The sequence below is a fragment of the Mesoplodon bidens genome (genome assembly GCF_964165515.1).
Source record: "Mesoplodon bidens genome assembly, chromosome: 14".
NCBI classification, from domain to species: domain Eukaryota; kingdom Metazoa; phylum Chordata; class Mammalia; order Artiodactyla; family Ziphiidae; genus Mesoplodon; species Mesoplodon bidens.
Genome location: NC_138170.1, coordinates 88,742,985 through 88,768,025, shown reverse-complemented (window position 1 = coordinate 88,768,025; position 25,041 = coordinate 88,742,985). Strand labels below are relative to the sequence as shown.

The 25,041-nt window shown below is 45.6% G+C and overlaps 2 protein-coding genes across 5 annotated transcripts; one reads left to right on the top strand and one right to left on the bottom strand.

The window, feature by feature from the left end:
• Nucleotides 1-158: 158 nt before the first annotated feature.
• ACP1 (acid phosphatase 1) lies at nucleotides 159-17,175 on the top strand. Of its 3 annotated transcripts, none has more exons than XM_081254178.1 (8): nucleotides 159-305; nucleotides 4,621-4,694; nucleotides 4,944-5,057; nucleotides 11,669-11,730; nucleotides 13,716-13,821; nucleotides 13,980-14,048; nucleotides 15,049-15,144; nucleotides 16,776-17,175. In XM_081254178.1, exons 1-7 carry the CDS (start codon nucleotides 263-265, stop codon nucleotides 15,100-15,102), a joined length of 522 nt encoding a protein of 173 aa, XP_081110304.1. In that variant the 5' UTR covers nucleotides 159-262; the 3' UTR covers nucleotides 15,103-15,144; nucleotides 16,776-17,175. The 3 variants fall into 3 exon arrangements, 2 of the variants coding, with proteins under 2 accessions (XP_081110304.1, XP_081110305.1); XM_081254179.1 differs by lacking the exon at nucleotides 4,944-5,057 and adding an exon at nucleotides 4,783-4,896; XR_014017441.1 differs by lacking the exons at nucleotides 13,980-14,048; nucleotides 15,049-15,144; nucleotides 16,776-17,175 and adding an exon at nucleotides 12,423-12,529 and having other exon boundaries at nucleotides 4,783-5,057; nucleotides 13,716-13,790.
• ALKAL2 (ALK and LTK ligand 2) lies at nucleotides 16,925-24,598 on the bottom strand. 2 transcript variants are annotated; one of them, XM_081254181.1, is made up of 5 exons: nucleotides 24,219-24,598; nucleotides 22,577-22,630; nucleotides 22,411-22,491; nucleotides 19,599-19,664; nucleotides 16,925-17,042 (listed from the first exon to the last, which is right to left on the bottom strand). In XM_081254181.1, the coding sequence occupies exons 1-4, from the start codon at nucleotides 24,475-24,477 to the stop codon at nucleotides 19,600-19,602; spliced, it is 459 nt and encodes a 152-aa protein (XP_081110307.1). In that variant the 5' UTR covers nucleotides 24,478-24,598; the 3' UTR covers nucleotides 16,925-17,042; nucleotide 19,599. The 2 variants fall into 2 exon arrangements, with proteins under 2 accessions (XP_081110307.1, XP_081110306.1); XM_081254180.1 differs by lacking the exon at nucleotides 22,411-22,491 and having other exon boundaries at nucleotides 24,219-24,520.
• Nucleotides 24,599-25,041: the final 443 nt, after the last annotated feature.

Below are 25,041 nucleotides of genomic sequence, written 5' to 3'. Positions count from 1 at the left end.
CCCCTCCCCTTCCAGGTGGCTCTTGGTCCCGCCCCATCCCTCCCCTCCCCGCGCCCCACCCCCCGCCCTCGGGGTGGCTCTCGGCTCCGCCTCCCGCGGGCGGCTCTGGGGCCAGACTGCGCAAGCGCGAGACTGCACTCTCGCTCCGGGTGGGGCCGGGGCAGGACTACGCGGGCGCGCGGAGCGGGCCCCTCGTGATGCGCATGCGCCGCGCCAGAAACGTTCCGACGTGATTAGTGAGCGCCTCTATGAGTGCGGGAAGATGGCCGAACAGGTGACCAAGTCAGTGCTGTTCGTGTGTCTGGGTGAGACAGCGCCGATCTAGCCCCACTTTGACTTTCCTGGAGGGCTGGGGAGGGCTTCGTGCGCTCTGGGCTGCGCCGCTGGACCAGGAACGGTGATGCGGAGGAGGCCGGAGAGGGGAGACCCGAGGGTGGCATGGGGCGCCGCGCTCTCCGTCAGCGCGGCGCAGTTGCCTGGGCAGCTCTGCAGGCGGCGTGTCATTGACGTGCCCGGTTCTTTCTCCAAGCGGGGTCCTCTGTTCAGTCCTGTCTCCGAGTCGGATCCCCTGTCACCTGCTGAAGTCCTCTATGCAAGCCTCGACCTCTAGCTTCTGTACAGTCCTTTCTCCAAGCCCGGTTCCCTTCTCACCTGCAGCACCTGTACTCCAAGCCAGGGTTCCTGGCACTGCACTTGCCTAGAATCCCTTTTTCCCCTTCATCAGATAGACTCAAGGCCACTGGACTGATCTGTCCTTTAAGGGCCTCCTGATGCGCCGAAACCCATGACAACACTGGTTTGCTGGCATGTTTCCTCGGCGCATGCTCACAAATGGATCTGACCTAAAGGCAGGGGAAGTGCAAAGGTTTAGGATTTCCTGATTGTAAAAGCCAAACCAGGGAGACATGATTCCCTAGGTTGCTATGTAACAGCTCCATGTGCCAATATTCCTCTACATGAAAATGAAGGTATTTTTTATTTTTAATTCTTCAGGTACCTTCCAGCTCAGAATTATTTTCATTTTTAGGATTTCAACAGTTAGCCTCCCTTACTTAAAATAGAGCTCACTTTCCCTTTAGCTTTCAGGATTTTTCCTTTGATAGGGCACCTCAGTGCTTCCACCCCATCGCCTTAATTCCCCGGAGAGGAAGGCCTATATGGTCAATAGTCCAGTGACTTAAAACCTTCCGATGAGTCTGCATTTCCTGCATTTCCTTCCACTCCTCTTTAGGTGCACCCTTAAAGAAGACCACAGAAGTGTGCTCAGCGTTTCCCACTTTACCCCCTTTACCGTTTCCTACCCACACACCCTCTGGACTCCCTGTTCCCCAGCACTTCAGATGCTCAGTGTGCCTTCCATTGTGTGCTTCTTTCTGGGAACCCAGTTTGCATTTTGCCTGGAAAGCCTTTCTAAAAGGTCAGACCCAAGTATTCCCTTCTTTACTTTTTCCAGATCCTCTAGGTAGAGGTAGTTGTTCCCATGACGCTTTATAGACACCTTTCCTCACACAAACTTTATTATAATTAACTTGATAGCCTCCTGAGATTATAGCTAGATTTAGCCCTCTTGAAGGCAATAACTGTCTCTTATTTTTCTTTGTATTTCCAGCTTTAAGACAAAATATGATGCACACTAGGTATTTGCAGAACTGAATTTCTATGAGGGGAAAAGTAAAAGGCCTCCTTGTTTCACTTTGACAGTAGGCATCATTTGATTTTTAAGCTCTCCGCTGAAGGCTGACTGACAGCTTCAACACATTTTTTTTTTTTTTTTTTCTTTTTGCGGTATGCGGGCCTCTCACTGTTGTGGCCCCTCCCGTTGCGGAGCACAGGCTCCGGACGCGCAGGCCCAGCGGCCACGGCTCACGGGCCCAGCCGCTCTGCGGCATATGGGATCCTCCCAGACCGGGGCACGAACCCGCATCCCCTGCATCGGCAGGCGGACTCTCAACCACTGCGCCACCAGGGAGGCCCATCAACACATTTTTTTAAAGGGCAGTTCAGCTCAGGTTGGGCATCTCATATCATCAACAATCAAGTATTTGGTTAGGACAGTAAGGCAGGAAAGGGGGAGAGGAAGGGGAGTGCAACTGTAAGTAGGCTGTTCGGGGGAGGCCTTACCGAGAAGGTGACATTTGAGCAAAGACTTGAAGGAGATGAGGAAGCAAGTGTAGGGTATTTTGGAAAAGCACTCTGGACCCAGAGGAAGGCAGGTGAAAGATTTTGAAGTGAGGGTGCTGGCCATGTTCAAGAAACGGCCGGGAAGCTGAAGTTCTGGGCCTGGTGACCTAGTACCTTCTCAGTCAGACACTCCTCTGTACCTGAGGACCCAGAGATAATGTGACTGTTTTCTCAGTTCCCAGTGGATACATAAGTAGTACTGTTCTTGGTACATAGGGGAGAAGTTACTTCCTCACATACAGTGAGTGTTCTGGGGCAGGAGTCTGCAAACTCTTTATGTAAAGAGCCAGAGAACAAATATTTTGTGCTTTGTAGGCCATACCAAAGGTGTAGTGCAAAAGCAGCCCTAGCCAATACGTAAATGATTATGCTTGGCTGTAATTGTGTATGGACACTGGGATTTGAATTCTATGTAATATTCTCAAGATATTCTACTTCTGAGTATTTTTCAACTGTTTAAAAATGTAAAAAATTATTTTTAGCATTGAGAACTATATACAAAGCTGGTGGGTCCTGAGCCCTAGTTTTCAGACCCACATTTAGTTTCTGTGGTGGACAGATCTGGTGAGACCGTGTGAGGACTTGGGCTCACTGAGCGAGTTAAGCCATTGGAGGATTTTGAGCAGAGGTGGGAAGTTTAAAAAGAAGCCTTCAGCTGTTGTGTTGAGATTGGACTGAGAAGGGGTGAGGGCCACAGGAGGGAGACCCACAGTTCAGAGAGAGTTCGTGTGTTGGACCAGAGCTTTGCCGGTGGAGGGGGTGAGACATGGAGTTCTGGGGTATTTGAGGTTGCTGTTTGCCATTTCACTTGGTAGCCTGTATGCAGGACAGTAACAACAGTACATTTCTGAAACAAAAGTTTTATTCCTTCAAAGCGTTTATTTGGACCTTTTTCAGACTGTAGTGCAGGGAAGTGCCAGATGTATACCATTGGTAAGGGTAATAGCAGAAAAGAACGGAACTCCTTATTTTGGCAAGATTATTAAGTGTTTAATGTTTTAAAGGTCTAAAGAATGTGTGCTGTTAATTGTGTCCCAGCCAACACAGTGGGAGATGAGAGAGAACATAGTGGTGTCAGATTACCTTTTTCCTACAATTAACCAGTATTTAAATACTCTTCATCCTTTAAAGACCAGCCCTAATTGTTCTTTCTTTTTTTCTCATAAGAAATTTTCTTATTCTTTATGCTTTTTAGAATCTTTTCCCGTGCTCCTGTAGTATATTGCTTGTCTATCAGCATTTGTTTTCTTGTTTTTATTACAGCTAATTCCGTATCTCCCATAAATACATTGCTTGGCACGTGGTAGAAATATTTTGAGGGAAGATTTTCTGTCTTTTATCTTCCCCTGTGTAGTAAGGAATTTGACCCAATTTAATGAGAGGTCTTGCCTCTGTCCTGGCTGCTGGGAGGTAACCTTCAAACCCCTCGGAATTCCCTCAGAGTGACAGGAGTGTTTTGTGATTCAGGGATGGCCCTACACAGCTTATGCTGAGGAGGTAACTCGGGGTGGAGGCTGCGAGCCACACGTGGGAGGGGAAGGGGCTGGACACTGAGTCCAACCACAGGCCAGAGATTCAATCAGTTAGGCTTATTTATGAAACCCCAATAAATCCTTGGCACTGGAGCTCTGGGAGGTGCCCTGGATTGGCAGTACGCTGAGTACTGTCACACATGGGTGGCGGGAATGTGACACGTCCCCAAGGACCAGGAAGTGTCCTATTTGGAACTCTTCCAGAATCTTTGCTGTGCTCTCTGACTTTGGCTGGTTCTGCTCTGTATCTTTTTGTGATAATAAAACTATAATCATAAGTATAGCATTTTCCTGAATTCTGCAATCCTTCTGGAGAAATATTGAACCTGGAAGGTTCAGCTGGTTTGAAGTGAGGGTGGCTCTGGGGCTCTGTGAACTTGTAGCTGCTGTAAGTTCTGGGCAGACTGGACAGCCTGGAGGACCATCCCTACCCCAGCTGGCTGACTTCTGGGCCCACAGCACTCAAGCAAGGGCTCCGCACAGGTCCTGCGGTAGAAGTCTGTGTGGAATTACTCTTAGGCCTAAATACATTTGCTTGTGTGTTTTATGAAACAATAGCCATCTTTATTATGTGCAGTACTTGAAAATACATATTTTAAACTCTATTCTGTTGTACTTCATTTTAAAATAGGCTGGTTGCGACCCACTTTGTTGATTTCACGACTCGCTTCTGGGTCAGTGATAGCAACCTGAAAAACGATGATTTTGCTCATAACTGTTCTGATTTCTGATGTCTTTGTCATTTGTACTTTGAGTACTTGGACAGTTGGTGTGAAATCATTGAGCAGGGTTGGGTCAGCTGTTCCCCCAGGTTCTGCCATGTGCTGGCAGGACGGTCACCTCAGAGAAGAGCACCTTGCTTCCCTCAAACCAGGTGCTCACTCTCTGCCCCCTCCTTCTTTTCAAGGTAACATCTGTCGATCACCCATCGCAGAAGCAGTTTTCAGGAAACTTGTAACTGATCAAAACATTTCAGATATTGTAAGTACTCTTCACTACCTTAAAGAGGCCAACCTGAATGGCTTTGGGGCAGAAAATTGTGAAAAAAAATTCTTTTTTTCTCCTGCAGTGGAGGATAGACAGTGCAGCAACGTCCACGTATGAACTAGGAAACCCTCCTGATTATCGGGGGCAGGCTTGCATGAAGAGGCATGGTATCCCCATGAATCACATTGCCCGGCAGGTACCGTACTTGACCTTGAAGGTGCACTTGTGTGTTTTGTGTTGCAGTGGGTCATTGACAGTGGCGCTGTTTCTGACTGGAACGTGGGCCGGTCGCCAGATCCAAGAGCTGTGAGCTGCCTAAGAAATCATGGCATTAACACAGCCCATAAAGCAAGACAGGTAGAAGAGACCTTGTTTAATTTCTAATACGTTGATCCCATAACCTGAGAGGTGGTGAGAGGCTTAACCAGACTTATGTGTAATGAGTGTGTTTATTTGAGTGTGTTTATTTAGGGTCGGCCTAACCAGCCACAATACACCCATTCTGGTTCCACAGTTCTGAAAGGTTTGCATGGTCTTTGAGTTGACTTATTAAAATGCATGGTTGACAAACGTAAAATAGATAGCTAGTGGGAAGCAGCCGCATAGCACAGGGAGATCAGCTCGGTGCTTTCTGACCACCTAGATGGGTGGGATAGGGAGGGTGGGAGGAAGGGAGACGCAAGAGGGAAGAGGTATGGGAACATACGTATATGTATAACTGATTCACTTTGTTATAAAGCAGAAACTAACACACCATTGTAAAGCAATTATACTCCAATAAAGATGTAAAAAAAAAAAAAAGTGGAAATGAGCTGGGACTAGGAAAAAAAAAAATGCATGGTTGAGAGAGCCCTGGCTAAGAGCTGGAAGACCTGAGTTGTCATCACCTTTTTTTTCTGTCTGTCAGGTCTTTAAACATTTAAGGCATAGTGACTTAGTCTGCTTCCATTACTAGGTTGTTGCTAGAATAAATTTCTGTTATAAATACAGAAACATATTGCCAACTGTGAAGTGCCTTAGAAATACAGGGTAATGCTGATATTATTATGGATGCATATCTTGCACACCAGTAGTACTTCTGGGTTTCGGTTCTGGAATGTGGCCCAGCAGAACGTCCTGCGAGGAGGATGGTGCCTTATCTGCTCTCCAGGGTGGAAGCCACCAGCTGCATGTGGCTTTTGCACTTTCGAGATATGGCCAGTGTGATGGAGGCTGAACTTTAAATTGTAACTCATTTAAATAGCCACTTGGTCTGGAGGGCACCTTATTGGGCTACAGGGTTCTAGACTCCCGTGGAACCGTGGGAGGTGGGGTGCTGAGGTTTTCATGGCAGCATTCGTGGTGAGACGTTGGGGTCTGTAGGCGGCCCGTCCAGTCCCTCCCAGTCTAGGAGCTGCTGTGGGTGCTTGTGCTGGCACCTTCTGTAACCACGGGGACCAGCTGCTACAGAAACACGCTTCGTTTCTGACTAGCGTGTTGTTCTAAAGGGACTGCTATTTTTATCAATATGATTATTTTGTGGAGATTCAATTGGATTTTTTAAAAACCTCGCTAAAATCTGCTAACTTCCTTTTGTATCCATCCTAACAAAATGTAGTCTCTATAGGCCAAGAAAGGTCATGGCTTAGTGTCAGATGAGCTTTTGAGGCCTTCAAAGTGAGAAGCCAAATATTTTGAAAATCAGTTGTCAAATATATTGCATGTTTGTAAGTATGGATGGCAGTGGGAGAACTATAATTTAGTATTAGTGCTTGGATCAGAACTTTTTGTAAGACTGGATAAAGATTCCTTAGTCACTGTTATACTAAATTTTGTCTCTATTTAAAACTTTGCAGATTGCTTTGCCATATAACATCATATTTTAAACTTTGGTCGTTCTCAATTTTTATCAGTTACGGAAAGGAGTGGTTGGTAAACACACTTTGCAGGTCAAGAAACAGTTCTGGAGAGAAAATAAATGACTTATTGAAGGTTATGCGGCTGCAAAGTGGTAGAACTTGGATTTAATTACAGGTTTATTTGTTGAGGTGTGAGCCAGAAAATTCACAAAACAAAATTACTATAGAAACACTTTTAATATGTTAATGTCTCAGAACTTAGTAATACACACATTATTTTTGACTTAGATAACTGAGATCTGTGAACTAGTTTCTGGCTACATCAGTTGACTCTGCATGTTAACAATTTCCTATTTAAATTAACTATTTTAAGGACCCTTAAGTGGAATTTTCATTGGAGATTAAACATTTTTTATATCATTTGTCCATTCTGATCTCTTCAGGGTTTTGCATACCTTGCCAATTTCTACTTTCTGTTTTTTAAATAATGTAGATTTATTTTGAGTAGACCTTCAGAATTATGAGCAATCATACTTCCATGTTTTCTATTTTTAAGATCAGATTATTTTTCCTACACTAAGTTTATAATAAAAGTGGGTACAAATGAAATATTTTAAATACACATGCCTTAAAAAAACAAAGCTAGAAAGTTACTGCTTATGAAATTATTACCAGTTTTAGAAGTAGTACTTCCACATGATCTATTTTCTTTTTCTTTTTCTTGTTGCTTTTAAGAAAATTTTCTCAACAATGATTTTTTTTAAAATTTGGAAGTCCTAGTAGGATATGTCAGTATCACGTGAGATCTCTGTTACTTTTTAGCATTTTCTAATGTTTACAGATTTCCTCTTTAGTGAGTATCACAATTTGTATGAGAACTATTCTAATATTTCTATTAAACCTGGGTTTTATAGACAAAATACATTAAGGGTACTTTTTTCTTTTTAGCGCGTGTAATCATGTCTCTGGAGTATGGGAACTCTCATATCCGGTTAGTTCTGTGGGGATGTTTACTTTATCATACATTCTTTCCCTTTTCAGTAAACTTTATTTGACACATACACAGATGTCAGGGTGCTCAGTGCATCTTCCGGCACGACCAGTTCTACTCCCTCTACCCCAGAGGTCCCCACTCAAAATGCCGTCTACCTTTTTAACCTTATGGCAGTGGAATCCTATAGTGTGTATACTTCTGTCAGCATTTTCCTTTGTGAGATTCTCCGTATTGTTGCTCATAGCAAAGCTTTAGTCATCTTCATTTGTGGACTCAGTATCATTTTACAGTTAGGCTACAGTTTATTTATCACTTCCACTCTTGATGAGCACTCGGGTTGTTTCTAGTTTGGGGCTGAGCTCCACTGAATATTTTTGTATGTGTGCAGTTCCGTTGGATACACACCCTGCATCACACACTGTGTCAGGGGTGGATACACACCTGGCATCACACACTGTGTCAGGGTCGAGCAGCCTCATAAAACAAGTTGGCTAATGTTTTTTCCCTCTTCTGTTAAAAAACTTGTCAAACAATGATGGTATTTCTGCTTTAACTGTTTGGAAGGATTCATCTAATCCATTGTCTTTTTGTTGTTTCCTGCAGTTGCTGTCATTTTCTTCTGCTGTCTTTAGTTTTTCTTTGGTGTGTAGTTACCAGCAGTTTTATGTGGTCAGAGTCACTTCCTGAATTTGTGTCTTGATGATTTTCATCAGTGCTGGAAGATTCTGGGCTGTTATCTTTGTATATTTTTCTTCCCCTCATTTTTCTGAGATTCAACCTAAATGTATTTTAAACATAAATTTCTTGTGCTTTTTCTACTTTCTCCATCCTTTTCACTCTGTTTTTCAGTCAGATTTTTCTACTGATCTGTTTTGTGACGTACAAATCTTTCTATGTTTTCAAACAGTCCATAAGCCTCTATTTATTGAATATTTAGTGTCTGTTACTTTATTTAATTCTTTAAGTTTTATTTGATCTTTTAAATTGATTCCAGCTCTCTGGTGAAATTCTACATCTTGCCCTATATTTTCTTGAACAATTCCGATCACAGTTATTTTACATAAAGTCTAGTAACTAATACCTGGGTCATCTGTGAGTCTGCTTTCTTTTTTCTTTTCCTCTTTGTTGTATTGCTTGGTATGCTTGCTAGTTTGGATTAAATGCTGAGCATGATGTATAAACAATGTAGAAGCTTTGGGTGAAGGACCTTCGCCCCCAGATGGCTCCGCTTCGGTAGGGCAGGGATTGGTTTGGAGCTGATGGGTTTCTGGACCTGCCTCGCGGGGCTCGGGCTGTGCTGGACGGGCCCCTCTCGGGTGAACTTCCAGGAGCCCCACCTGCTGGGGAGGCGTTCGGCACACAGGGCTGTTCCTGTTTGGCAGCTTCTGAAGTAGTTCTTCCTTCCTCACTGAGTCTGCTGCATGCGGCCTTCCACTTGTCCTCTTGGCTTCTTTCTCTGAATAGTTTAGGAACTTGGTAGATGCTCTGAGGAGAAAACGTGTGGGTACCAGCTTCACCTCCAGCATCTCCAGCCGGTGAGGTTGCCCACTGGCCCTTTGGTGCTTCTGCCTTCCATCAGCGGCCTTCTGCGCAGGCTTCTCGTGACCTGGGAGGCTGGATGGTTTGACCCACGCGATGCTGAGCACCCCTTTAATCCCCCATCGTGACAATCACGATGTCCTCAGACATTGCTAACAGCCCCTCCTGTGAGAGTCTAAAGCACAGTCCCCAAAGTGGGTTCCAGGGACCCCTAGGCCCGTGAGGTCAAAATGTGTGAGTCAGGGATCCATTCAAAGGGTCAGACTAACCATAACCAGTGAGCTTGGACAGAGTAGGAGAAGTTTGCTCATATGTTTTCATGTTCTGCATTTTGCAAATAACCTGTAAGGAACCACTGCTGATGAGCTTTGGGGTTGCATCAGAGAATATCCACAGTTACGCAATGGCTGTTAAAATACTGCTTTTAAGCTACATACTTGTGTGAGGCTGGTTTTGCATATTTCAGCAGATCAAATGCAGAAGCACACAGGAGAACTGTCTGCCTTGAGTAAGCAGACATTAAAGAGATTTGCAAAAATGTAAAACAGTGCCACTCTCCTCCCTAAGTTTCAGTGTGGAAAGTAGAGCTGTTTTTCATTTATAAAATGTTATAATAACAGGTAAGGAATTTTAATTATTTTTAAGTGAATAATAAGTGTTATAAAAATTGCACTTTTAATAGCTTTGGTAAATATTGGTACAATAAATATAACCCTAAGTAACAAGTTGTTTAGCGGGAAGGCCTAAATAATTTTTAAGAGTTAAAAATTTCTGCATCCAGGAAGTTTGAGATCTCTCTTCCGAGCTCTAGCCAGGGCCCAGGGTCAGCAAGTCCTCTTGAGGGTGGGAGCAAGATGCCAGCTGCCCTTTGTGGCCAGTCAGCCCTCTCAGGTAGCCAGGCTTATCTGTAGCAGCAGAGGGCCCGCCAGTTTGCGTACCTGGTCCTGTGCACGTGGCTGGGATTTTGGCCTTTCTGAGCCTGGCTGTCATGGGAGCACGTTAATGATTATGCAGAAGTGTTTAGTTTTGATGGGCGTTTTCTACTTTTTTTCTGGCAATAGGGTTGTTTTGCCACAAGCTATTTCATTTATAGCTGCAAGCGGAAATCCTTTACCATGCATTCTTTATAAGATGTTAATTATAGCTGTTCCTTTTCTTCCACAGTCATTTTAACATCTAAACATCATGTAGCTACATGTAGCTGTCAGTTACTAAGTCTTTCTTAGGATCTGCAATTGCAGTCATTCCAAAATTAAAAACAATGTTTAATATTTAATCTCAGGACATTTCTCAGACAACTAATTTGGGGAAATAACTTGTAATATTTGTTCTAATAGATTTTAAAACAAGCTAGTACCTTGGGAATGTTAGCAAAATTTGGTCCCAGTACTTTATTAATGTGCTACACTAAAAATTAATGCAAGTGCATACGAAGAGCCAAAATTTATTATTTTTAACAGAATAGTGAGTATATTTATGGTTCTTTTGCAGCGCTGATTATAGTAGAGTGTCACTACTCTGTTTAACCAGGTATTCAAAATCTTTGTAGTTTCATTGTGCCACTACATTTTAGAGGATTTTTTTAGTGATGAAGATGAGTATTGAAAGCATTCTTAGAAATTATTTCCATCCTTGATTACGGCATGTTTCCCTTCCTTCCTACCTGCCTACCATTTTTTTAATTGAAGTATAGTTAATTTACAGTGCTGTGTTAGTTTCAGGTGTACAGCAGAGTGATTCAGTTATATATATATATATATATATATATATATATATATATATATATATATATATATATTCTTTTTCCAATTCTTTTCCCTTATAGGTTATTAAAATTGAATATAGTTGTTCCTTTCTTATTCTGTCATTACTTATACTAGTAAAAAATCATAAGAGAGTTTTTTGTTTATATTTTAGTGAGCTTATGTTTATGAATTATGTCAGAAAACAGTGCAAAGTTTAGGTTAGAATTAGTAAAAATATTGAGTGGCACTCTCTTCCGTGTCACGTCCAAGTTACGGATATTTAGTCAGAATAGAGAAGATCCAGAGATTCAGTTACTCATGTGTTTCTTTCTAGTCAGCCTGACCACCCTACTTAAAATGTTATCTTCCTCTCTGCCATCTTCTCTGCTTTATTTTTCTGTGAGGCATTGTCACTCCTGAGAGCTGCCCACCCTGCGTAGGAGGGAAGCCCCACGAGGACAGCCGTCAGTGCTGCAGTTGCTACATGTCACGGGGGCTGAGGATGAGTACTTGTAGAATGAAAAATAGGGCTCAGATACGGAACATTTTAATAAGTTAACTGAATTATACTTTGTTTCTAAGAAGTCGAAGATGAAGTATAAACTTTGCATCCACATATTATACTATTTTATGATTATTCTAGGGAACTGTATAAAATAAAATTTATTTGCAATACAATTTTAGGAAATCAGGTTAACTGTTTTACTTTAAAGTACCTTAATTGATTTGTAACTTAATTAGTGAGTAGCAGATTCAAGTATCGTTTTTTTTTTTTAAGGTTCTGTTTTGGATCCTCTAGGCTCGATTGGTCTAAACGTAAACATTATGTTTTCACTTCTCATTTACTTTTAGGTTACCAAAGAAGACTTTGCCACTTTTGATTATATGCTATGTATGGATGAAAGCAACCTGAGGTAATCGTATTTTTAAAGGGTATTTCTCTTCAACTCAGTTCAGTAATAGGCTAAGCAGTTTGTTGTCCAAAATGACTTTTCTAGTACCTTAAACTTGTAATATATAATGATGGTCACAACATGTAGAAGTACTTATTTAGAATAGTAAGAAATCCAGAGAATAATTTAGAATTGAAGTCTCATAGATCTGTTTACACTGAGACACACCCTTTGATAAGGAAAAGTCTGATATATAAGGTGATGCTTTGTTTTGCAGGAGAATGAGTTTGTCATTGCTATAATGATTCACGGCCAGCATGGTGTTTTATTGTGTTTCTCATCTTATTCTCCCTTACAGCTGCCTCACAGCAACCCCCAAAAAAAGACTAACCAAAAAGAAGACGTTTTAGTTCATTTAAATTTTTGATTGCCTTAATCAATTTAAAAAACAAGAACTGTCAGATTAAGGTATTAGATAAAAATGGCTAAGCATGGTGCATATAATGTGCCGTGCACACCAAAGCGCTTCCTCTGAAGGTTTGCACTGTTGCTCCATCTTATCAAAGAGGAATTCGAGGCACAGAGAGGTTACGTTACTTGCCCAAGTTCACAGATTCATTGGTGGGTGTGTTGGAATTTTAGCCTGTGCTCTGTGAGTCATGAGTCACACTCACCACCGTGCCCTATCGCCTCACGTGTGCGTTTGACCTCAGGGGACATGGATCTGGGCAACAAGGAACTTGGTGTGGCATTTCTTCAGCCAGGCATTGGTAACCAATGATGAGAGCATTTTCCTGGGCCTCTCCTTGTGAAGTCAGAGGTGGGCTTACTTGTATTATGGGCTTCATGTATTAAAATTAAACCTAACAAACAATATGATACAACGTGACCATGCAAAGATAAATGAATATGATGTATTTTACAAATATAGAGGCAGACTCGGGCTAAGTGACCAGAGGGAATGTATGAGCAGACCATGCGCCAGTTGCAAGACGGGCACCGTGCTGCCTGTCACACAATAGGTCTTGCTGAGTGAGATGCCTCAGCAGTCCGCCTGCAGGGCCCTTGGTGTCTGCCCTCACCGAGAGGACAGAGATGAGCCTTCGGTGTGAGCACAGGACCACACTGTCTTGCTTCACTGCTAACCCGTAAATGTTGCATGTGTTTGATTAACAGAAACTCTTTCCTTTAGTCACTGTTGTAGGGTGGACAGGTACGGACGCAACAGGCTTACCTAGGTTTTCGTTAATCACGAACTGCGTTAAAATACATAGATTTTCTATTTTTGTTTTTCACTTGTTAGTTTTGTTTCGTCCTCATTTTTCTCACTTACAGAATAGCTCATCCGTATCATCAACAGTGTCTTGTTAGAGAACTCTGTGTGGCACCCTATTAATGAAATGTCCAGACGTGGTTGGCACTTGGTGGTGCAGCCCGAGCCACCCCTGCTCCCACCTGCCCTTCACGTTTCAGCCTCGGTTGCTTCCTGGGGAGGGTCTGTGCTCTGAGGCCTCGCGGGTTTCCCGTTAGACTCTGTTGTCTCCCATAGAGATTTGGTAACCAAATGCAGGAACAGTCCACATGAAGCTCAGTGAGAAAGCTGAGGTGGGAGATGGGAGTGGAGCCCCCCTAGGCAGTGGAGTAGGTGCGAGGATGACCATCAGGACACCTTAGCGTGGAACCTCCCGCCCTCTGGGACTTGGTTCTCATGGCTTTTTTGCATTCCATTCTGTCACCTTGTCAGGAGAATGCTAATTATCGTCTGACTCAAAGCTGTACATTTTGTGTAAATCCCCTGCTGTTGCGAGCTCCCTTCCCTGAGAGACAGAGCCCCATGACTGCAGCCCCACGGAGGGCCGTACAGAGCTGCCAAGTGTTCGATTTCCTCTTTAAATCAGGTCACTTTTGCTGGATTTTGATATGGATGCTTCATAAAACCCTAGCAGATGTCCCAGTTAACTTGAAACCATAGATTAGAAAACTAAGTTCATGTTTCAATTTTACAGAGATTTGAATAGGAAAAGTAATCAAGTTAAAAACTGCAGAGCGAAAATTGAACTACTTGGGAGCTACGATCCACAGAAACAATTCATCATTGAAGACCCTTATTATGTAAGTATGGTTCTCACTTCCATCCTGCGGTTCACGGGTAGGGATAACGTAAAGACCAGCCTGTCTGTGGGCCCTGACGTCGGGAGTCGGAGGCAGGCTCCCAAAGGGCCTTTTCCTCACGCAGGCTTTGTTGCTCTTCCTTTTCCCTGTCTTTTCAGGGTAATGACGCTGACTTTGAGACCGTCTACCAGCAGTGTGTGCGGTGCTGCAGAGCCTTCCTGGAGAAGGTTCGCTGACCCGGGTCCAGTCCTGCTGCGGCCCAGGCTTGTTCCCACAGGCCTGCATTCTCAGTCAGGTGTCACAGTGTCACCATTCCCTAGCCAAGGCCGCAGCCCTTTTTTCAGTTGACTCACTGTTTCTTACCTTGAAAAATAACTGTAGATGGAAATCAGTTGTTGCGTTTGGTGGACGAATAAATAAAAAATTTTGATTCAGACAGTTTATGGGGTTAGTGTTCTTAGACTAGTTGAACCTCCCGCTTTGCCCCAGTTACAAAAATAGTGGAACAAACAAAGTAGTAGAGCAGCAAAATAGAACATAATGAAGCAAAACATCACTGTAAGGCTTGTCAGCATCGGAGCCCATTGGCACTTCCAAGAATCTGCACGACCTCTCCCCTCTGTGCGGACAGGGCCCCTGCCCTGCACTACCTCCTGATGCCAGGGCCTGGTGTCCAGTGACATTGGCGAGAAGTGTTCATACACACGCACAGTGCACACTTACGCACTTACAGGACAGGAAGGAGGAAGGTTTGTGTGACTAATCTTCAGCACCTTCACTCCTTAGTTTGTGTCTGTCTAGTTGATTTCATAAGGAAGTCAGCTTATGTGTTCCTGTTTGAACCACTTTGCCTCTGGAAATGTGATTATGTCTGGGAAGGAGGACACTTGTGTGCTGGTTTACCTTAGGGTCAGTGTGGGGACCACGTCTGCTTTTACATGCATGTGAGTAACCTGAATGTCAAATATAGATCGGCTTAAATGGGAAAGAAATAATAAGTGGGAAAAAGTCATTTTATGTTGGAATGCGTAAATATTGATATGTTAAGTATTCTTTTATCAGTGCTTAGATTATAGGCAAATATAGGTAATTTCTGTGCACTTGGAGATAACTGATCTAAAATTCATATGAATATATGTCAGAAAAGATTGTTTTCAAATAAACTGGGGAAATTACAAAAATACAACTAAGTACAAGTTTGGTGTCTGCCTGTTTTTTTACTGACAGGTGGAGAAGAATCAGAAAGCATTGCCTCCACTGTCCCTTTTGGATGCTGTGTGATGTGTGCCCGTCTGCTCCGTGCCGGGCAGCACCCTAAGCAGTGTAAGTGCCTAAGTAAGCACGTTGCTTCCACTTAAGTAATCTGTTCATGAAAGGAGCTGGCAGCCCTGCAGCCACAGTGGCCTTGCCTGCGCCCCCATCTTCAGTGGAGTGTGGGTTCTCCTCCTTGGGGCCAGCACCCCAAGGCAGACCCCTGTGGATGGCTAGATGAGGGACAGCTTTTCTCCACTCCTGGTCTTCACCCCAGTTCATCGTTGATGACCCGAAGTCCTGGGAGGACTCTGAGTCACAGATCAGTCTGAGTGACAGTCGCTCAGAAGCAGGGGGAGTTCAGAGGAACGGCTTCTAGTCCTCAGTATCACAGGGGTCCCAGATGGGGGACCTTCAGTCCTGAACTCACTCGGGCCTGAGGGATGAGCAAGGCATCTTTCCCACCAGGCCACCGGGGGTGGCAGACTCAGGGACACTGGGAGGCCACGGCAAGAAGACTGGCCAGGCGTGTGTGTGGCGGCCTGCGGGATTGCTCCATGAGGGCTTATCCTGAAACGTGGGAGGCTGGGTGGATTGAGAATTTGATAATGGTAGCTCTAAAGAATTGAGGGAAAAAGTCTTCTTGCAACTAGGAAACAGGAAAGTAAAGCACTTCAGAAATTACAGCCTAGGGCCCTAATCGTTCAGCAATTGCTTAATACTCTCAAAGTAAGGGAATTTCTTATTTTCTGTTTCTTTATGTTGATAAATAAATCTCTATAGTTTGTTTTCTTTAATATTTACATATATGTCTTAAATACAGATCCTCAGACAAATCCTAGGACTCCTAAGTTGACTTTGTCCTTAGGCTGTATCCAGACTAGGGGTCATATGAACAGAAAACCTCATTGCTGAATTCACTTGTCTTAAAAATTAGATCCAGTCAGATTTATTCAAAATATGTCTACCTGTAAAAATCTGGAGCTTTTTGGAAGTCTTAAGGTCCCTCTTAGTTTAGCGTTTCCATTACAAGGTCATACAGGAAATACGGAGTTCAGTGTTTCCATTACAAAGTCATACAGGAAATATGGATGCAATCTTATTTGAAATACTCGCTACCAAAGCACGTACGTTAAGAAATATGTCACCGTCATATAGTGCCACTCTCTTTAAAAAATGCTGATGTCCCTTACAAGAATTCATAGCTTTCTCATTTTATTTATTTATGCCTTTTATATTCTGTGATATCCTGCCAGTATTTCAGTCTTTTCAAAAGATTTGTAAATCATGAATTCCCAACGATGAACTTGTTCAGAAGTAAAGAGTCACTTTGAAGACTTCATTATAGCAAACACTTCATTTATTACTTGCATTTTATTTACAGTATTTACATATTGCACAGTATCTGGATACTATTTTACATTTATTATACAAAGGACAAATGAAATTAGCCTGAGCATGTACACAGATTTACCCTCCAATGTCTCCACAACTGAAGTTCTTTTCTTTTTTTTTTTTAATTTTTCATGCAATTCCAAATGATACTCTGGGCATTTAGTTGTAAAAGTAATAAAATATTAAATAATACCATATGCTATATGAAAATATAGTTTTAGATTCTGCTGATTCTGCTTATGCTTCTAAAGAAATATTTGTGACATCACCTAATCAGGAAAATGAGATATCTCTCTGCCATTTCACAGCGTGACACATCAAATGTGGAGCATTCTCCTGTTTTCTAAAATGACCAGTGGCAAGCATTGCTGTCGGGCACACCCATTTACTGACTCTGTGTCCACAGACGGTGTCAGCATACAAAACTCAAGGTAAAGGAATTATGGAAGAGTCTGTCTGCAAAAATAAATCTCTGTTCATGGGGTGTGTCCAGAAGGCAGTGGGTTCTGTCCCGTTGGTCTCCAAGGCACTTCTCACGGTTCCTCGGCCGCTGCTGCTACACCGTGCTCTGCTCACTGCGAAACAAACACGTTTGGTTTCAGAGAATGATTCACAGTTGCTTACTGATTCTGGAAGACCTATACATTAGATTACATGTAACATAATGTGTGCATAGATATGAGGAATTGCAGTCTGAATGTTTCCCTGTGTGCCAAAATGTGTGTCTGTTTTATTCTGGAAAGTAACTCAGTCCTCAGTCATCATGGGCCTGCTGTGCTAAAGGGATGAAAATCATCACAAATGAAGAAAATGCTTGTTAGGATCTGAAGAACAGTGCTCAGTGTTGATGTGTCTGCCGTCAAGTCCTCAGTAGTTCAGTCCACACTGATTTGGGGCAATCCTGGGTTGCTCAGATTAGGCTGCATTTTGTAGAATGAGCTGGATACTTGTTGCTCAAAACTCCGTTTCTCTGAAAATATTCCAGGGCTCAGGCTTTTAACTTACTGGAGCGGCAGGTCCAGGTAACGAAGGGGTGTGTTTGAGAGGCTCTCTTGTTGTGTGAGAGGATGGCTGGGAAGCTACAGCTTCTCTTTGGCTCGAGGAGATCAGGTCATGAGTTTCAGCAAGAAGGAGCAAAGGGCTTGGGCTCGGGCTCTGCTCTGAGACCACAAGTGTGGAGGGTCCCTGTGCTCGGACCCCTCTAAAGACCCACTTCTTTCAGACTTAGCCTTTAAGAAGTTGAGGCTCTGGTCTGGAGTAGGAAGAGGAGTCTTACTCTGCAGCTTTTCCTGACATCTTCATGTGTTAGGGCAGCAGAAGAAAGGTATGTGGACGCAGCTTATGCCACTTAAGGAAAACCTGCTGCTAACGCAGGATGTGTGCTCTGCCCTCTGGGATGTCAGGGTACACAGAAACCCTTGACTGTCTGCGTCGTCACCAGCCAGTTACGACTTTGCTACTGCGATTTAGAACTTCAGGAATTGGAAGCAATTAATCTTTTAAAATGTTATAAAATTATTTTAGCAGAACTATCTGTATTTTAAACTACCCACTTCTTGACAAAAGTGAACACTGTTACTGACGGTGGTGACCAGTGTGACGTGGGTCTCCGTGTTGTGTTGGGAAAGCCCTGGCGTGCCCGTCCTGAGACGGCGCAGAGGCAGGCCCATGCTCGGGAGCAGTTCCACGGAAGTGTAGGCTCCTGGGTACCATTACTCTGGGCTTTTCGCTCCGGGGAGCTGTCTCTGCAGGAGAGCAGTCTTTGGGGAACGACTGTGGGGAAGCACGGGGTTAGCTCGCAGGCACAGAGACAGGAAGCCTGTGGCCTGAGTGGTTGTTCCGGTGGATGTGGACGCCGGGCATCTGGTCTCCCCACTTGTGAGTAGACGGCAGTTGTTTTCCAAGGATGTGCCTGGTTCATCTTTGGAAACAGTGATGCTTTAACTATAAAGAACTGCTTAATAAAAGCAACATTCTCATCTCCCCGGGCAGGTACTTGGGGAGACTTACAAGAATCCATTCATTGCTTTAAAAATAAGTTCTCTGTTTGCCACGTGGGCCGTGGAGGAGAAACTGGACAGCATCCGGAGGAGGCGTGACGGTGGAGGAACCTCTCGGCTGTGGCAGTAAAACCTGTGCTTTCACGGCCCCCACAGAGACAGTGTCATACACGCTTCAGTGAGCTTGTGGGAGATGTGGGATGATACCCCCCCCAACCACTTGTTTCACTGAACCCCCACTTGCGAGTGGGACTTCTGATGGGAAGAAGCAGCGCTAAGGACGCAGCTCGGGGCAGCACCCCCTGCCCGGCTGACCCCGAGCGTCTGTGCAGACATTGTTGAGTGCAGCCTTCGCCACGGTAAGCACCCCTCCTCCACTTACAGGAGACGAAGGGGCAGCCATCTGACTGCAAGGCAGACCCGGCGTCTGGCTGTGCCTATAGCACCCAGGACACACGGCTAGTGTCCAGTTGTGAAGTTATAGTTTGTGGCTGGAATCGACGGCATTTGTCTCAGGAAAATAAAACCTTTCAGCCCATCCCTTGACTCTTGCTGACAGCGTTATGTGTTACATGTCAGCCCTCAAGAGCCCAAGGTAAAAAGTGTAGCTCATAAACTCAATGTGTATTTATATTTTTACCATCAGAGGCTTTGAAAAAATAACTTTGATAGAAACATTTAAAGAGGATACCTATTCTTAGCTATTCTTTATAAGTGTATTGGTATAATGACAGAATTCAATGCAAACATTTGCCAGATATGTCGCTAAAATTTGCATGGACGTGGTTAGTCATATACTCGTTTATGAATGTTTGAATGAAAGCCTAGAAGTGGGTGGGCAGATACACACCATGTCACGCACCGAAGTCAGTAGCCAGTGGGCTGTGTGCAGGTTAATGTGCGCTTGGCCAGCGTGTCCTCCTGCAACCAGGTCTCAGGGGCTGCCTGGGGGGCTGTGTGTTTACCGCTGGCCACAGTATCTAGAGCTATTTTGAGTGTTCTGTCAACCTTGCTCAGAGTAAGTCTACTTTACCCGAAGAATGACTGTCTCTAAACTCCCATGAATTTTTCATGTCCCAAATGCATCCAGTCTTTGGTGTGTGGGCCACAGCGACTGGGCTGTCAGCTTACCTTATCCCTCCATGCACATCGGACTGACAGCCAGCCGAGTAAGAAGCCGGGCGCATCTCTTATAGTCTACAAGGGAAATAAATCACAGACCCTCGTCAGCTACCTCAACGACTTAAATGAATAGCATTCATTTTAAACAAGCATAGCAACTGCTAAAGCCATTCATTCCTTTAAATATTCTGAATTCCTTGGAAACAATACATAGACTGTCATCTGCAATCATGGCTCGAAGTTGTTGATTTAATAATTTATGGTGCCTCGGGGCCTTTAGCATCACGTGACAGAAGTTAAATGATGTAACTGGGAGGCTGTGGGAAGTGGGGATGCAGAGTCTCCCACGCGGCTGCTCTCTGCCTGTTTTCTTCTCGCAGTAGCTGCTGGGCTCATTAAAACAGCTTTCGTTTTGCTTCCTAGAGTTCGGTCTTCCCGTGCCCCGTGTTACTTAACTTCTAGGTCACGTGCAGGCCGAGTCCCCTCTTGAGTTAATCATAACACAAAGCCTTCCGCACAGAAATTCTGAAGACAGTGGGTCAACAGCCAAGTACCAGAGCAAAAAAACCTGGCTGGACAATGGAGGGAAGCAAGAGCTGATTTCTGAGCGCAGACTGGTTTTCCTAGGTGTCTCATATGGTTTCCTATTTCATTAGTCTCATAGGTGCTGCCTCAGAGGACACAGCAATCACGCCCGTGAAGGGATTCCTCAATATGAAGTTCACTTCTCAAGAGTCACAAAATCCTACTTAAAGATGGAAGAATTCATACTCTTAGCTGAAATTCTGAGTGAATGAGTAAATTGACAGCAATAAATACGCCCAGCATGTTTGTCAGGCAAGCACCTAAGTCTTCTAAAAACACACCCGCTAAATATCTGGAGGACATAATAGTTTGGGCTCAAAGGAAAAAATTATCTGACAGCTGGAAGCAGGGTCATCAGGATTCCTGGCTTTTCTGCTCTTCTTCAGATGCGCCATGTGTTTTAGGATGTGGTTTTCCTAAAGAGACCACACGTGGAAGCAGCGGACTGTAGGAGCTCAAAGGAGATACTGGCATTTGCCACACACCCTGAGATCCTGAGGGCGACCATGACCCCACTGGGCCACATGTTCTCCACCCTGATGTCCACCTGGGGTCCCCTTAAGGTGCAGACTTTGCTCAGCAGGTGTGGTGGACTCAAAAGCCCTGCTCTTCCCAGGAGCTCACCCCAGGACCACACCTTGAGTGAGAAGGTCTGTGGTTCCTTCTGTCTAACCGGCCAGGATTCTGGGAACTGTCGTATGCAGCCTTGAGCAGCACAGAAGTGGCCAGGTTGGCTCTGCAGCTCTTTATGGGCTGAGAGAGGTGGGACCCACACAGCAGCCACTTGTCCAGGGCACAGATCTGCTTCCAGGCCCAGGGGCATTTCTGACCGGTCCTGGGCCCACCACCTCACCTTACGGGTGACTAGGAGCTTGGTGGCGGCCCACTCAGCAAAGGAGGCAGCAATGTGGGTGGCACCTGCGGCGTCTGCGATGGGGCACACGCAGCCTAAGTGCCTTGTCTGTCTCCTTGCCCGTGAATGAAAGGATTCAAGCAATGACCCTAAGGGTCACTTTCAAATTTAGAATCTATGATCCTATTATTGTAAAACAAGATTTAACATAAAAATATATACACATTGAAACAAAATGAGAAGGTTCTCTGACCCCTGCAAACAGGTTAGTAATTCTCAAACAGAAGGTGATTCCATTTCAGAGGAAGGAAAGAGGGAGGTGAGGTGTCCCAGGTCCACGTGGCCTGGATGAGAGGGTGAGACTGGAGCATGGAGCTTCTGGGACACGGTGCCACCCGTTGACTCATGCCACTGTCCCCGTGGTAGCTTTGACCGGGACCACCCCAGCTCCCTCCTGAAGGGGCTCCCTGTCTGCCTGCCGTGTTTGCGGACGTGCGAGACAAGGAGCTCCATAAAGGGATGCTGCTGCCTGCACAGAGCAGCTTCCCCTTCATGGAAAGGGGCTTATTGTTTTGAGCAGGACAGGCAGGTCTGGTCTGCTGCCCCTTGGGACAGTCCTGAAAGCAGCTCCTAAGAGACCTGGCTTATTTGTACAACTGCCCTCCTGTGAGCCTTAAATGGAAGGAAATTTGTGATCCCTACACACACAAAAAATTGGTGTAGGGCTCTAGCAGATGTCACTCTAGCTAATAAGTTACTTGTCAGCACTCTCTGTTTTGTGAAGAGCACAGGAAGCACTTTTGAGGGAAAATGAAGTGCACTTTGTTGTGTATAAACCAGAAAGTTACAGCTGAGAGCCAGACAGAAAAGGGCACCTGCATGTCTGAATTAGTGATGAAGCCAAGCAGAAGAGCAGGATTTTGAAATAGCAGTAAAATTCCTGGGTGATGGGGTTATAATTACCGGTGGAAACAAAAAGTCTCTGGCCAGGGCAGTGGGGATGGCCCAGGGCCAACCATAGTTACCGTACACCCTGCAGTGGTCATTTTAGCAACTCATTTGAAACATTTGTTCCACTGTCAGAGTTGAGTGGATACAAGGACTGGCATCAGACCAGAATTCGGGAACGTGCGTGGAAGAGGCCAGCCCTTTCCAAGAGCCGATTCATTCCAATGACTGTAAACCATGTTCCACTAGCTGCTGCCTGCGGTTATCTTCTTAAGCGGTCTACTCACCCCAGCCCCTGACTGCATAGTCAGCAGGGAGTAATATTAGCAAACCTGGGTTACAGAAGGCAGGGGCCTGTTCACCTAGGTGGAGGGGCCTGAAGTCTCGTCTACACTGTACTGGCATTTCTAAAGCGAGTTGGATGCGGTCACTTACAGGTGGGGATGGTGCAGTCTCGGGTGTTGTGGTAAAGTCTGTGGAAGTGTTTGCTGCACTTTGGGCTGAAATAAAGAGGACCTGGAACGTGGAAGAAGAAACAGATTGTGAGGGCTGCGGGATGCCAGGAGCTGGGGAGCGGCGAAGTAATGCGTGGAAAGCTTACCTGTAAGATGTTTCAGAAACTTGTCTTTCATCCTTAGATCTCGAGGAACAATTTCTGTTTGAGGGAAAGTAAGTTGATTATTAAATTGCCTGAAAGAAGCATGTTTTCATGTGATCCGAAGTGAATGTTTAAAGTTACCGGAAATTCTGCCCTGAACACAGCAGCCCCATGATTGCAGTACGTGACAATGTGAAGACGGGTGATAGGGCACATTTTCCTCAAATCATATTAACTGTCCTCCAAACTCCGGTATTAATGTCCAGTCTCCACCACTAGGATAGAGGCAGGGACTGTAAAGTTATAGGAAAAGAAAGGTAGGTGTGTGTGTGTGTGTGTGTGTGTGTGTGTGTGTGAGACAGTTATCTTCCAGTGAATAAATCACTCGTAGACACTTTCATCTTGAAGAGCTTGGGAATCAAATTCAACAACCTCGGGCTTCCCTGGTGGCGCAGTGGTTGGGAGTTCGCCTGCCGATGCAGGGGACGCGGGTTCGTGCTCCGGTCGGGGAAGATCCCACATGCCGCGGAGCAGCTGGGCCCGTGAGCCATGGCCGCTGAGCCTGCGCATCCGGAGCCTGTGCTCCGCAACGGGAGAGGCCACAACAGTGAGAGAGGCCCGCGTACCAAAAAAAAAAAAAAAAAAAAAAATTCAACAACCTCTCAGTTCTAGGAAGAAAACCTGATCTCGTACTTCAAACAAAAAATTTGCTTTAGGTATATATTCTTCTAGGTATATATTTAGAAAAAGGGGTAGTTGCTGTCAAAACCACTTGTTATGAAGGCTGGTGTGAATGCATGGAAACAGACATTAACCTGGTTGGATGAGATAAAGGTACAATTCCCAGGGAAAGACTGTACCGGCACAGCGCCTAGTTAGTGTTGGTAACTAACCTGACACATTCTTTCTGACTTCAGCCTTGTTTTTGCTTTTTTCTTTTTACAGTCATCTGGATTCATTTTCACTCACCTGTTCTGCACTAGTAATGCGATGGCACATGGTCACACTACCACCAGTTCTCATCTGAAGAGGGAGCATTTCCATAAGAATCTTACTTGCAAGGCTTAGACATCTCCTAAATGTCAGTCTTCATTTACAACTAACTTTAGTCAGTCTATATAAAATTGACCTTATCATATTTGACCTAATTGTGTCATGAAAGCATTAAAAGCTTGCATGCTTTCCTTGGTAATTTCCCAAGGGGCAGCCACTCTGGGAAGGCTCTGCCATGGGTGTGGGGGGGGGAATGGGAATTTCTGTCTCAGTTGAAACTGCTTTGCTGAAAATATTTCCATTTCCAAAATAACAGATGACAGTTCTATGCTGAAATGACTGACCTAGGTAACAACTCACACGTCTTAGAAGTGGATGAGGGATAGTTACGTTATCTGCCAGGCATCATTCATGGAATTCCTATTTCCTTCTCTAAAAAAAATATTTCCCAGTTTTTTTAACAGTCAAAATGTATTTGTATTTTAAAAATACATATGTGTTCTCAAAGACAGTTCTATTTCCAAGCAAGTACTAGTTCTTCTAGCGTCTCCTGAGACAGGACAGGCGGACCCGCCGTCAACACCGCACACACCCGGGAGGCCTTGGGGAGCGGTCCACTCCGCCTACACAGCCACGCGGCGGGGACACTCACCCACTCTCTGCTCCTCCGGGTAAGCCCCGTAGTCCGAGACCTCCCTGCGGCCCGGGGTGTAGTCCTGCCGGCCCGAGAGCTGCAGCCTCTTGGACTCCCCCGAGTGATACTTCCTGAGCTCCTGGACGATCTCCACGATGAGCTGCAGCAGCGTCTGCCTGTCCGCGGCCTCCCGGGTCTCCGCGACCCCCCGGCCGGGCCCCGCCGCCCCCAGCACGAGCAGCAGCCCCAGGAGGAGGGGGCGCCCTGGTCCGCGCATCCTGCGCTCGGCCAGGCTGGGCGGATCCGAAGCGCTCCCGGAGCCCGGCTCACTGCAGGGACAGGGGTGCGGGGAGACCCGGACAGCCAGTCGGCGGGGGGAGCGGGGAGGGCGGGAAAGACCACTCCCCTCGGTCCGCGCGCCCCGGCCCTGCGGACCCAGAGGATGCCCGCCAACCCAGTGGAGGGACGCGCCGCGCCGTCCCAGGCCTGGAGGGCGGGCGGGGGCCCGGCAGCGAGAGGCTGGGCGGCGGTCTCCACGAGGACTCGCCCTCCCCGAGGTCCCACGCGCTGATGCTGAGAGTAAGCCTTGGGTGCGCCCGCCCTCCGCGCGCGGGCGGCACGGGCCCTGGCCGCCTTGCGCCCGCGTCCCGCCCCCGCCGCCGGCCTCCGAACTTTCCTGGAAATGGCGCATCGCCGGCGCCCCGCGGCTCAACGCGTCGCCACAACTTTCCGTCCCCTTTACACGCCGAGCGGGGCGGCGGCGGCCGCTCGGAGGGTCGGGCCCACACCCCTCTCCCTCGGGGAGCGGCCGCGCTCAAGTTTCCAGCAGCGCCTTTGTGTG

Bases quoted from the DNA above. Each gene is read 5' to 3' on its own strand.
- ACP1 (XM_081254178.1), top strand. From the start codon at position 263: ATGGCCGAACAGGTGACCAAGTCAGTGCTGTTCGTGTGTCTGG. The intron at 4,695-4,943 runs GTAAGTACTCTT...TTTGTGTTGCAG, and splicing joins ATCAAAACATTTCAGATATT to TGGGTCATTGACAGTGGCGC. The intron at 5,058-11,668 runs GTAGAAGAGACC...ATTTACTTTTAG, and splicing joins CAGCCCATAAAGCAAGACAG to GTTACCAAAGAAGACTTTGC.
- ALKAL2 (XM_081254181.1), bottom strand. From the start codon at position 24,477: ATGCGCGGACCAGGGCGCCCCCTCCTCCTGGGGCTGCTGCTCGTGCTG. The intron at 22,631-24,218 runs GTGAGTGTCCCC...TCCCTCAAACAG, and splicing joins CCCGGAGGAGCAGAGAGTGG to AAATTGTTCCTCGAGATCTA. The intron at 19,665-22,410 runs GTAAGTGACCGC...TTTCCCTTGTAG, and splicing joins AGACTGCACCATCCCCACCT to ACTATAAGAGATGCGCCCGG.